This window comes from Cyclopterus lumpus, chromosome 13 (assembly GCF_009769545.1).
Source record: "Cyclopterus lumpus isolate fCycLum1 chromosome 13, fCycLum1.pri, whole genome shotgun sequence".
NCBI classification, from domain to species: domain Eukaryota; kingdom Metazoa; phylum Chordata; class Actinopteri; order Perciformes; family Cyclopteridae; genus Cyclopterus; species Cyclopterus lumpus.
In genome coordinates this window covers 18,940,539-18,953,038 of record NC_046978.1, presented here as the reverse complement: position 1 = coordinate 18,953,038, position 12,500 = coordinate 18,940,539, and the positions used below count along the sequence as shown (strand labels likewise).

The 12,500-nt window shown below is 41.5% G+C and overlaps 2 protein-coding genes across 4 annotated transcripts in view; both read left to right on the top strand.

Annotated features, from left to right (window-relative positions):
- Positions 1–2,240, top strand: part of LOC117741323 (unconventional myosin-Ic-like) — a 42,271-nt gene extending 40,031 nt beyond the window's left edge. Inside the window, exons 29-32 of one of the 2 annotated variants that reach the window (XM_034548287.1) lie at positions 1–54; positions 137–234; positions 381–480; positions 1,049–2,240. The exon at positions 1–54 is cut by the window's left edge and continues 17 nt beyond it. In XM_034548287.1, the coding sequence (XP_034404178.1) occupies positions 1–54; positions 137–234; positions 381–480; positions 1,049–1,075 (279 nt within the window). In that variant the 3' untranslated portion in view covers positions 1,076–2,240. The remainder of the gene's footprint in view (positions 55–136; positions 235–380; positions 481–1,048) is intronic. The other variant, XM_034548289.1, reaches the window with a different exon arrangement.
- Positions 2,241–4,780: 2,540 nt separating this feature from the next.
- LOC117741324 (large neutral amino acids transporter small subunit 4-like) overlaps positions 4,781–12,500 on the top strand; it is a 24,446-nt gene continuing 16,726 nt past the window's right edge. Inside the window, exons 1-2 of one of the 2 annotated variants that reach the window (XM_034548291.1) lie at positions 4,781–4,933; positions 7,196–7,379. In XM_034548291.1, the coding sequence (XP_034404182.1) occupies positions 7,220–7,379 (160 nt within the window). In that variant the 5' untranslated portion in view covers positions 4,781–4,933; positions 7,196–7,219. Of the gene's footprint in view, positions 4,934–7,195; positions 7,419–12,500 lie in introns of both variants that reach the window. The other variant, XM_034548290.1, reaches the window with a different exon arrangement.

Below are 12,500 nucleotides of genomic sequence, written 5' to 3'. Positions count from 1 at the left end.
CTCAGCGACGGCCTGTTCGTTCTGCACGTGCTCAGTGAGGACAACAAGCAGAAGGTGAGGAGGACCCGGACCAGGTTGAATCCACCAGAACCTCACCTGGTTCAGGTTTTTGACGGTCCGGTTGGTGTCTTCACAGGGAGACGTGGTTCTGCAGAGCGACCACGTGATCGAGACCCTGACCAAGATCGCCATCTGTTCCGACAAGATAAACAACATCAACATCAACCAGGGCAGGTGAGGAGGACTCTACAGAGACATTACCGCTTTGGTCCACACGGGGGCGCCAGAATCCACACAACATGACAGTTCCTTGTAGTAACTTTAGGGTGTGTGTGTGTGTGTGTGTGTGTGTGTGTGTGTGTGTGTGTGTCCTCCCCCAGTATAACGTACACGGTGGGTCAGGGGAAGGAGTGCGTCATCGACTTCACGCCCGGATCAGAACTGCTGGTGGCCAAGGCCAAGAACGGACACCTGTCTGTGGTGAGCGTGAACTCTTGACTGCGTCTCCTTCAGGGAGCGTTCGTAAATCAGAGCGTCGAGATAAAAAAAACTACTAAAGCGTCACGCTAAATGTTTTTTGCCAGGAAACATTACGGCTCTGGAAATGTGGGTGTGGCCGGCGACGTAAACAAACAAACGTGTCAATTTTTCGATTCAGACGATTGGTGCGCAGAAATATGTGACATCACTAAGCCCCGCCCACTTAACAGATGCATAAATCTTCATGAATATGAGATCACAGATAATTACAATGTATTTTGCTGGGAACAATTGCTTTGGTAGTTGTTGTTGTTTTTTTACAGTTTTTAAAGGAAATATTTCCTCAAACTAGACTTCTGATCAAAAAAACAATAAAAACAATTAACTATCTCCTTGCGTGTGAGTTTGAGCTCTCTTTTATTTAATTATAATATGAAGCAATCAAGACATCGGTGTTCATAGTACAAGTTCCTGTTGTTGTTGTTGTTGTCATGGTATGTGTTTACTTCCTGTCCAGAGAGCAGACGTCTCTGTTGACCTCTGACCTGTCGTGATGTTTTTCTTCCAGACGGCTCCCAGGCTGAACTCCAGATGATTGACACTCATACCGACGTACAGCTGACAACCTTCTCCCATCCTCCAATCACAGGCCCCCTGCTCTGCCGTCAGCCAATCAGACGCCAGCTTGTCACCGCACGGGGTGACACGTGCTTCCAATTAAAAAAAAAAAAAAAAAGAAGAAATCTAGCGAAACTAATTGATATATTTATGTTTATATATTATATTTTTTTGGGGGGGGGGGGGATTAATACTGTTTTGAATATTCTGATTTTATATATGAGGCCAAGGAATAACAAATATTTTTGGTGCACTTTTCTTGCGCCGCGCGTGTTTTTATTGTGCTTTTATTTTGGGAACACGACCAAGAAACCAATGAGGGAAGAGTCAGAGTCGTTGTTGATGAAAATCAGGGTTAGTCGTTGCCCGTTGCCCGTTGCCCGTTGCCTCTTTTTTTTAATGTTTTCTGCTCGATTTACAGGATTAATTGTCTCGCTGACGCGACGTTTCTAACTCGGTGGGGCGAACGGTTTGTTCTCGAAGGTGTGCAGGACGTGTGAGAGGAAGTGAGCGGAGCGGTCGTACGTTTGAATCCTTTCGAGGGATTCGCCACGAAGAACGACCACGCGGGGGTGAAAGTACGCGAGGGGGGGGGGGAATGGAGAGCGCAGCGATTTTTATATTATTCGCCTCGACGCCGGGCGATCGTGCCTTTTTTTTTGTTGCTCTTTTGACTAATTTATTTCACAGTGAATCGAGCTGAAAGAAAATAAATAATAATAAAACCTCCATGACGCTCAGCGACGGACTGAGTCGAGTTCAGCGTCGCTTAGATTGTTTGTTTTTTAGACGTCGTCGTGCAGCTTCTCTCCTTTTGTGCTTTACGACCCGCTGTGACTTCAGAGGTTCCTTCTCCGCCGTCGTAGAGAAGCGAAGCTTTGGCTGAACGGGTCTGAAGGCTTCTTGGGGTTTCTGAGTGAAGTCGGTCCCGTTTTGAATCGTGCCATGAATCGAGCATATGATGTTTGTCTATTTAAAATATAATTTTTTTGCACGTCCAGCGAGTTTTATTTCTGTGTCTTGAAGCCAACGCTGAAGTGTCTTTTACCTGCATTCTCTCTCCTGACCACCAGGGGGCGACTCCTCTGCTTGTATAGAAGTCTATGCTTCATGTGTTAAAGCTGCATTCTCTCTCCTGACCACCAGGGGGCCACTCCTCTGGTTGTATAGAAGTCTATGCTTCATGTGTTAAAGCTGCATTCTCTCTCCTGACCACCAGGGGGCGACTCCTCTGGTTGTATAGAAGTCTATGCTTCATGTGTTAAAGCTGCATTCTCTCTCCTGACCACCAGGGGGCGACTCCTCTGGTTGTATAGAAGTATATATAAATGACTCTACTTCTCTTGATTTATTCCCTCAGTAAACATTGTAAGCTTGAGTTTATGGTCTCAATCTATAAATTTAATGCTTGTAAATTATGGTCCATTAAGAGTCAAACAGACCATAAAGCAGGGCATGCTTTATGGGCGGGGCTACAAGGTGATTGACAGGTCTTTAGCCTACCTTATTTGGTCGTCCAAACTTATCTGTTATCTGTTTTTAATCCAGAGACTCTCAAAATAACAAGCGAGACGTCGCTTACGCAACTCTTTAAGTGTCTTTAAAACGTCTTTAGAGTTTCTTGACGTGCAAAATTCGTCTTTTTAATTGAGAAACATCATATTATCGATTCCTGGCACAACTCAGACGGGATCAAAACATGGTTGACTATCTTTTTTTGGGGGGGGGTCCACCGGAAGGGGCGGGACATCACTTCTTTGTTTCATACATCTCTCCATTCCTACAATAATATGTCTTTAAAAACATCATTTAGACCAACTTGTAAAACTAAAACTCACAATTTGAAGCTGCGTTATTGAACTTCAAATCTGGGTTTAGCTAAAAAAAAACAACAACAGTAGCTTAAGATTGAAGCTACCGTTAGCTAAGTGTGGTTCGATGTTAGCGATGTTTAAACTTGGGGGAATAGAAAACTTAAAGGAATAGTTTGACAATTAAATCATGTAGAATATTTTTGTCATCATAAATAAACATCGCACCAGTTCAGATTAACAGTTTTACCGTAAATATCTCTTAACTTTGACCAAAGACTGATCACAAAAAGTTATTTTTTAATATTCTTTTCATGACCGTTGGGTTTTAAAACGCACTATAAGCCAAAGGCCCCGTTGATTTCTATTGATTCTGTGCTTGTATGATTTATACGTGATGCTTTCAGGAGGGAGATGTGATCCATATGTACAGTTTGTGTTCCGTGTTTTTGGGAGGTAAAACGAAAAAACGAAAGAAAAGCTTTTAATATTGTTGTTTTTTTGTCCACGCCAACTTGTTCACGTGCCTTTTTTTTTTCGTCGAGGAGCAATACAACGGATACCGCGTGGGATGAATACTCAAGGTGTCCTCCCTTTTTGTGCTCATAAGCTTTAATTCAAACCAAAAAGTTTGTCCCGTTTGATTTTTACAGATGCACTCCTGTTGTCCGACTTACTGTATGCACCGATGTACCAACACACTAAAGGATGAGATACTAAAGATTTGAGAAATAAAATATTTAAAAAATAAATAAGTATGGCTGGTTTTATTTTGTCGTTTGTCCTTGTTCATTTCTACGTTTACAAGGACAAAATATTCATGTTTGTGCCCTTATTTTGAAAAAAATATTTTTATATATACAATATTCCCAATAAACTGTTTGCATGCATAATTATTATATATATTCTTGTTAATATGCAGATGTTTATTACGTCTCCTCAGTCATCAATTATTTTGCAGGTTCATCTAAATGCAAAGTATTAGCAGCAGTGTGCAGCATGAAGTTCCTCCAGCAGCCCGCTAGGTGTCGCCCTCCGTGCTGAACATCTTTTTTTGTTTCCCTCCCGGACCACGTGCACCCTGACCTTCTCCCGTGTTTCTAGGAACTGCACGTTTGGTATGAAGTTGGTAAACTTCATACCAGATGAGTCACGTCACAGGACAAATGGGATTGTGCGGGTGGGGGTGTTTATTATATAAAAGTGGGATATATATATATATATATATGTGTGTGTGTATATATACGTATGTATATGTATATGTATATATATATATATATATATATATATATATATATGTATATATACATATATGTGTGTATATATATATACATATATATACTTATGTGTGTATATATATATGTGTGTGTGTGTGTGTATGTATATATATATATATATATATGTATATATATACATATATATGTGTGTGTATATATATATATATATATATATATATATATAATGTCGACAAGTTTGTTATTGGGTTGCAAGAAATTAAAACGTTCACAATTGCAAAATAATAATGATGTTAAACTAATTTATCTGCATTAATAACATTGAAACTAACATGTCCTTCTAGTCTTATTGGCTTGTATTTTTTATTTTATTTTCTATAATGGCTACATAATTAAATGTAATTATTATTTTGTCCAGACATATATATATATATATTGTTATATTTTTAACAGTATTGAGGAACAACACACATGTAACACTGCCGCGCTCTGATTGGCTGCGGACGGTCTCTAGCTCAGCCACGGGCCAATCAGCGGGCGTGCTTGTTTGTGTGCGCCTCTCCTGCGCTGCTATAAAGCTCCAGCAATGAGGGATGGAAGGGAGAGAAAGAGTGATTCAAAGACACCCCCCAAAAAAGACCCAGCCCTGTTTTTTAAATTATTTTTATTTAGTGGTGAAGTCCCAACCCGCTGTCTGAGTCTGCGTGCTTCTCACCGTCGAGGGACACTTGGGCCGTTTGACTGAGGACGCGGCGGCTCTGCTGTGCCCCCCGACATCCAGACTCTCAGGTAGGATGCTTCAGTGGAGGAGACGCGCTGACTCACGGATTCATTCTGCAGGAAAAACCACCGTCTGTACCATGACGCCGTGTTTTATATCACGGAGCGGCGTGCTGCCGCAAAGTGCTCTCTTTTATTTTATTATTATCCTCTTTATGTGTGTGTCTTTGTTTAATGGCTGCAGGGAGGAAACTGGAGCTGCGACAGCCTCCTGCACTCTTATCAACTTTCAGCCCATTAGTGTTGTTTTGAGCCCCCCCCCCCCCCCCCCCCCCCCCCCCCCCCCCGTCTCTCTTCCGCCTCTCTCTCTGATCCTTTTTGGGCAATTGTGTAAATTTACTGCAGCAAAAAAACAACACACAAAACAAAACATGCACAAATTATTACATTAGATTAGATGAATTGTCACAGTTTTCTTCAGTCATCATATCTTCCGTTTCCCTTTTTTTTCCTGTCGCTCGAGCACGGTGGTGACGGGCGAGCGCGTTCATTGCTGCATGAAAGTTATGATTTTATATCCTAGAATAAAAAATTTTTTAAAAGCGCCTCAGAAAAACGTTGAGCGATTGTTTAGTTGCCATGTTTGTCTTCTAGTCAACTGTCTTTGTTTCAAACCAGTAGTGATGGTAGTTCACCCCCCACACACACACACAGGACTGTTGTTGATGCTGAACAGCTGAGCGCCTCTTAAGTCGAGTTACAGAAAACTCATGAGAAACACCGCGTAAACATCCGGTATTCTCTTCAGAATAAGAGCATCTTTTAAAAACGCATTCGGAAAAACGCATTTTGACTTCCTTAAAAGTATTTTAGGACGTGCTTCTTTGTTCGGGAAAAGCTAAACGTCTCACAACAACTAGATAATAATGGTAACTGTTAATGTTTTAAGTCCGTAGAACTTATTTACGCTCGTCGGGACCTTTTATTTTGAAAACATCAACCGGAATCCCGGTGTTTGGATCTCGCTAGCTTGACTCTTGCCAGCCCGAGATGCAGATTTTTTGGGTGGTGTGTGTGGGGGGTGCAGCTGATTTCAGTCCGGCTCAGACCAGTTCCAGCGCTTCTCTCCATTCACCGCAATAATACTTTTTTGTCTTTTTGTTCTCTGGGCGTGAGATCCGCGGCCCAACTGATAGAAAACACAACGACGCGGTCGTCTTTATTCGTCTCGGGTCTTCAGTGCAGAGGGGGCCGATGAGTGACGTCAAGTAGACGTGACGCTATTTCCCCAAGTTTTTTTTAAATATATATTTTTCAATACTGACATTTTTAAATTTACACTGCGGTTCACGTGTTTATTTTTTAATTGAAAACGCCGTGTTCATATTTATCATCCGGGGCCTGTTGAGTGAACTCCCAACAGATGTGTCGGAGGGCGCGAGCGCGAGCGCGAGCGCTGGCGGTTGAATAAGACGGCGAATCTCGCGCCGCGCTGGTTCGAACCGGCTGGAGCTCGCGCTGCATTCACGTGAAGTGGGGTTTTCCTGTTCTACACACGCAAAAAAAAAAAGTGTGACCAAAGCATCCCTTGTCGCGCTCGACAGACGCCCGCTTTAACAGCGAAACGTTCACGGAAAATAATAATTTACAATCATAACCTGTTGACGTATTTTTTTATTTTTATTTTAAAAGCCAGAGACGCTATTTTCTTGCCAATGAAGCCCCCTAATACAGTTCCCCCCCCACAGATATTGAATGCAACATCAACCTCACGTGTAGCCGCTGCACGAGCTCAGTCACTAGCAGCCAATAGGAGTAGAGTGGATAAACCCTCAAGCCAATCAGATACCTCTGGGGGCGGAAGTTTAATCAACATATTCATAGGAGGAGTTTACTTATGTACGTCAAAGGCCTTTGCTGTTTTCTGTTTGTGGGAGCCTTCCTATAGACTACCTTCCTCCTCCTCTTCTTCCTCTTCCTCATCATCATCAGACAAGAACAAAGACATGTTTATGATTCAGGCCCAGAAACTCTTATAAAACACTTTATTATGAGACCAAGAAGCAGCTTTATCAGCCAATAAACAAAGAGTACATTAGGACAAGTGTGTTGTATTTATAACGAGTAACAATGAACTGTAATTGTGTCTATTTGCACCTTAATTGTTTCTCATAACAACACAATATCGCTGGAAACCGGCGATTTGTTTATAGTGTGTGTGATATTATCTGTAACAGTTGAAGTTACCAGTTTAATAATTAATTTAATCATCATTTAAAGTTAATAATTGTTGAATATTTGAATAGTAACCATCTCGTTTTGTTTGGTCAGGCTCCGCCTCACCGCGCCGCCGAGATGGCGCCCACCCTGGCCACGGCCTTCTCCCGCCGCTGGTGGATGGCGGTGACGGCGGTCATCGAGAACCTGCTCTTCTCCGCCGTGCTGCTGGGCTGGGGATCCCTGCTCATCATGCTGAAGTCGGAGGGCTTCTACTCCTACATGTGCAAAGGGCCGAGTGAGTCAGCCGTCGGAGGTCAGAGGTCGGGGGTCAGAGGTCAAGGGCGAGATTGAGGGTTTTAGTGGTGGGAAGTACATTCGGCCCGTGCAAATTAGTTACATTTCGAGGTACTTTACTTGAATGTGGGTTCATGCAACTTAATTACTGTTAGTTATTGACATCAAAATCTGCCAACGACATTACCCATAATGCAACTCTGACTGCCGACAAATTGTTACGCAGCAAGTAGCAGGTAACGTAGCTACAGAGGTCTCACTTCTTTTACTACTACTACTCCTAATACTACTACTACTACTACTACGACTACCACTACTACTACTACTACTACAACTATTACTACTGCTACGCCAACTACTACTACTAAGACTACTACTCCCACTAATACTACTACTACTACTACTAGTAATCCGACTACTACTATTACTACTTCTACCACTAATACTACTACTAGTAATACAACTACTATTAATACTACTACTACCGCTAATACTACTACTAGTAATACGACTACTACTACTACTTCTACCACTACTACTACTACTACTAGTAATACGACTACTACTACTACTACTACTACCACTAATACTACTACTAGTAATACTACTACTACTACTACTACTACTACCACTAATACTACTACTAGTAATACGACTACTACTACTACTACTACTACTACCACCACTAATACTACTACTACTACTACTACTACTACCACTAATACTACTACTAGTAATCCGACTACTACTATTACTACTTCTACCACTAATACTACTACTAGTAATACGACTACTACTACTACTACTACTACTACTACCACTAATACTACTACTAGTAATACGACTACTACTACTACTTCTACCACTAATACTACTACTAGTAATACGACTACTACTACTACTACTACTACTACTACCACTAATACTACTACTAGTAATACGACTACTACTACTACTACTACTACTACTACTACTACTACTACCACTAATACTACTACTAGTAATACGACTACTACTACTACTACTTCTACCACTAATACTACTACTAGTAATACGAGTACTACTACTACTACTACTACTACTACCGCTAATACTACTACTAGTAATACGACTACTACTACTACTTCTACCACTACTACTACTACTAGTAATACGACTACTACTACTACTTCTACCACTACTACTACTACTAGTAATACGACTACTACTACTACTACTACTACCACTAATACTACTACTAGTAATACTACTACTACTACTACTACTACTACCACTAATACTACTACTAGTAATACGACTACTACTACTACTTCTACCACTAATACTACTACTAGTAATACGACTACTACTACTACTACTACTACTACTACCACTAATACTACTACTAGTAATACGACTACTACTACTACTACTACTACTACTACTACTACTACTACCACTAATACTACTACTAGTAATACGACTACTACTACTACTACTTCTACCACTAATACTACTACTAGTAATACGAGTACTACTACTACTACTACTACTACTACCGCTAATACTACTACTAGTAATACGACTACTACTACTACTTCTACCACTACTACTACTACTAGTAATACGACTACTACTACTACTTCTACCACTACTACTACTACTAGTAATACGACTACTACTACTACTACTACTACCACTAATACTACTACTAGTAATACTACTACTACTACTACTACTACTACCACTAATACTACTACTAGTAATACGACTACTACTACTACTACTACCACTAATACTACTACTAGTAATACGACTACTACTACTACTACTACTACCACTAATACTACTACTAGTAATACTACTACTACTACTACTACTACCACCACTAATACTACTACTAGTAATACGACTACTACTACTACTTCTACCACTAATACTACTACTAGTAATACGACTACTACTACTACTACTACTACTACTACCACTAATACTACTACTAGTAATACGACTACTACTACTACTACTACTACTACTACTACTACTACTACCGCTAATACTACTACTAGTAATACGACTACTACTACTACTTCTACCACTACTACTACTACTAGTAATACGACTACTACTACTACTTCTACCACTACTACTACTACTAGTAATACGACTACTACTACTACTACTACCACTAATACTACTACTAGTAATACTACTACTATTAATACTACTACTACCACTAATACTACTACTAGTAATACTTCTACTACTACTACTACTTCTACCACTACTACTACTACTAGTAATACGACTACTACTACTACTACTACTTCTACCACTACTACTACTACTAGTAATACGAGTACTACCACTACGAGTCCCTGTGAGTATTTAAACCCTTCCAACGGTTGTTTGTGAGATAACAGGAAACACCACCCAGTGTAGGAAAAGCCCTTCTCCTTCCACAGGAAGTGCTCCGGTCTAAAAACACACTCAGTTGTTGTTATTGATCCAACACTGGGGGGGGGGGGGGGGGGGGGGGGGCTTCAGAAGCATCCATTGATGCCGCTCAACAAATATATATCTCACCATCATGGGACTCCCTTTGATCAGCGCTGCACTCAGACAGACGTTGTTAGTTCGACGTCTTCATGAAGATCAAACCGTATTTTTGGAATAATTTTTCACATAAAAAAAGCAATGGGGGGTCTGATTTTAACTCGAGACGACAAGGAGATAGCGGTCGCATCGCTGCGTGAATGAGACCATTCATCCCCTCGTTGTTAGTCCAATGAAGCGGCCCTTTTTATCGTGACATCACGGCACATTCACATGACGCCCATGTGGGCGCCGCGCCGCCACCGTGGGGGATAAAACATGAACTCTCTCTTTTTTTTTTTATTCCCTCTCCGTCCGTCAAGAGGATGCAGTGTTGTTTTAACCCGCCGTGAATGGAAGCTGATTACGCATCCGTGTTTTATTATAGCCTGTTTATCTGATGGGATTAGATCGAGGTGCTCAGCTCCTTCCACGCTGACCTGCCCGGCGCTGCTGAGTCGGCAGTTTCTGTTCTGGAATCAGGTCGAGAAAGTGCAACTGAGTGTGTGTGTGTGTGTGTGTGTGTGTGTGTGTATATGTGTGTGTGTATATGTGTGTTGAAACTAGAGGCCACACCCCAAAATAAAAGCTCATTTGACGCCTCAACCTGGTGTCCAGATTGAGATATTACCATTTTATGGTTCTGCAAACCACAAATACGTTGAATCATCTTTAAACATTTCTGGATGCATATATCAATGTTATATGTTTTTTTTCTAAACTTGGTTGAGGTTTAGGGAACAAAACTTCTTGGATAGATCATGTATTAAAAAAAGTTTTTTGGGGAGGGGTTTCACACTGACTTCTTCCTTCCGGTGGACTTTGATTAAACGTATTTGCGATACGTCAAAAACAAACATAATCTGTCTTTTTGGACAATTCAGTTTTTGTTCCATAGGAATGTCATGTTCAGGAGACCCGGCTGCGTAGTTAAAAAAATTAATTGCAGTCTTTTTTTAATTAAATTATTGTGTTCACGAGGTTCTCGTGCTCTTTCTATAGCGGAGGAAGGAAGAGTGACACAAAGAGGGGAAACTCCGAAAAAAAACTATATAATTTGGACTGCTGAGGCCTCAGTTTGTCTCCTGCACAAAACAAGGGAATTGAGAATGAGGAAGAGGTCTGCTCCACTGTCATATCCTCCTTTTCCAGAGGTTCGGCAGCTTTGACCTTTTAATAAGTCTGGAATTCACAGAAGAAGAAAAAACGCATTTCACAAAATGCATGCTGTCATTTTGTGAAGGTTCATAAGGGAAGATCATGCATCATGCAATCGGATCAAATTCAGGCAAGAATATACAGATCGGTGACCGATTAAAAGGCTGTTTTCAAACCTTTAAGATATATAACTTCTTATTTTTTCCACAGTTGAGCTCCTTAACGGAGTTTTTTCTTTGGTTTTTGCATGTACGTTGCATGAGTTTCTGTTCCCCCGCTGTGTCTTTTTGTCTTTTGAAGAACGTGCTGCGCTCTCCCACGGTCGGTAATCATTGAACCAACTGGTTCTGTAGGACACCGCTTCTATAAGAGGAAGCTCACACACGCACACGCACACACACACCCACACACACACACACACACATTATTTTATGGCGTTGACATGAATGAGAAACGCCCTGTGAAGGATAACAGGGGAACACACAGTCTGACCTCTCCTTGAAGAACTTTGCACAGAAGATGAAGTGTGTGTGTGCGTGTGTGTGTGTGTGTGTGTGTGTGTGTGTTTTCACCAACGGCGCGTCATAACTTTTTGCACAGGTGTTTTATCTTTTCATCTGGCGCCACAATTATGAAACTAAAGTCATTCCCAACTTTAAATTTAGCGCTAATTAGCAAATTGCTACGTGCAAACCTAAGACGATGTGCGCGGTACACGAAATAGAGCAGCTAGAGTGACTGTTGTGTTTGACGTTTGCATTGGACAATTCTTTGTGAAAGAAATATGCCACCAGGTTGGACAGCAAATCCCCAAAACTACGGAAAAACCCAAGCTAGTTATCGTACAGCGAAAGCGATTCAGAGCGTAGCGATTGAGTCCACACGGCTCTCAACATGGCGTCGGCTAACAGCGCAAACAACAGCAACAGTGCTGGCAGAGTGTCCACTTTACCTTTTACCCAGATTCCACTTGTTTGCTGCTTTATTCATGCTCTAAATGTTGGTATTTACCCGGTGGTTGTGTTCCCAGAGATGCATCGCATTGAAGCTGATTGACCTTTGAACAAAAGCCCGACGCATCACCGGAGCTCCGCTAAATGGAACCAGCCCTTTCTGCAGCTGCTTGGTTTTTTGAAATGGTCCCCGCATGCATTAAAACAGCAGTTCCATCACAAGTCTATAAAGCCACGTCGCCTTTCACCTACTTTCATCCTCACAAGGCTCGGGCCAGACTCCCCCCCCCCATGCACCGAACGTGATTTAAGAACTTCCTGTTGTTACTCTAATGACCCCTTGGCCCAGACACCTGCATCAACACCATCCCCCCGGTCTCGCGTTAACAACGAGTCCACGTTTCACTCAGATATTCAGTGTTTTAAACCCTCCTCCA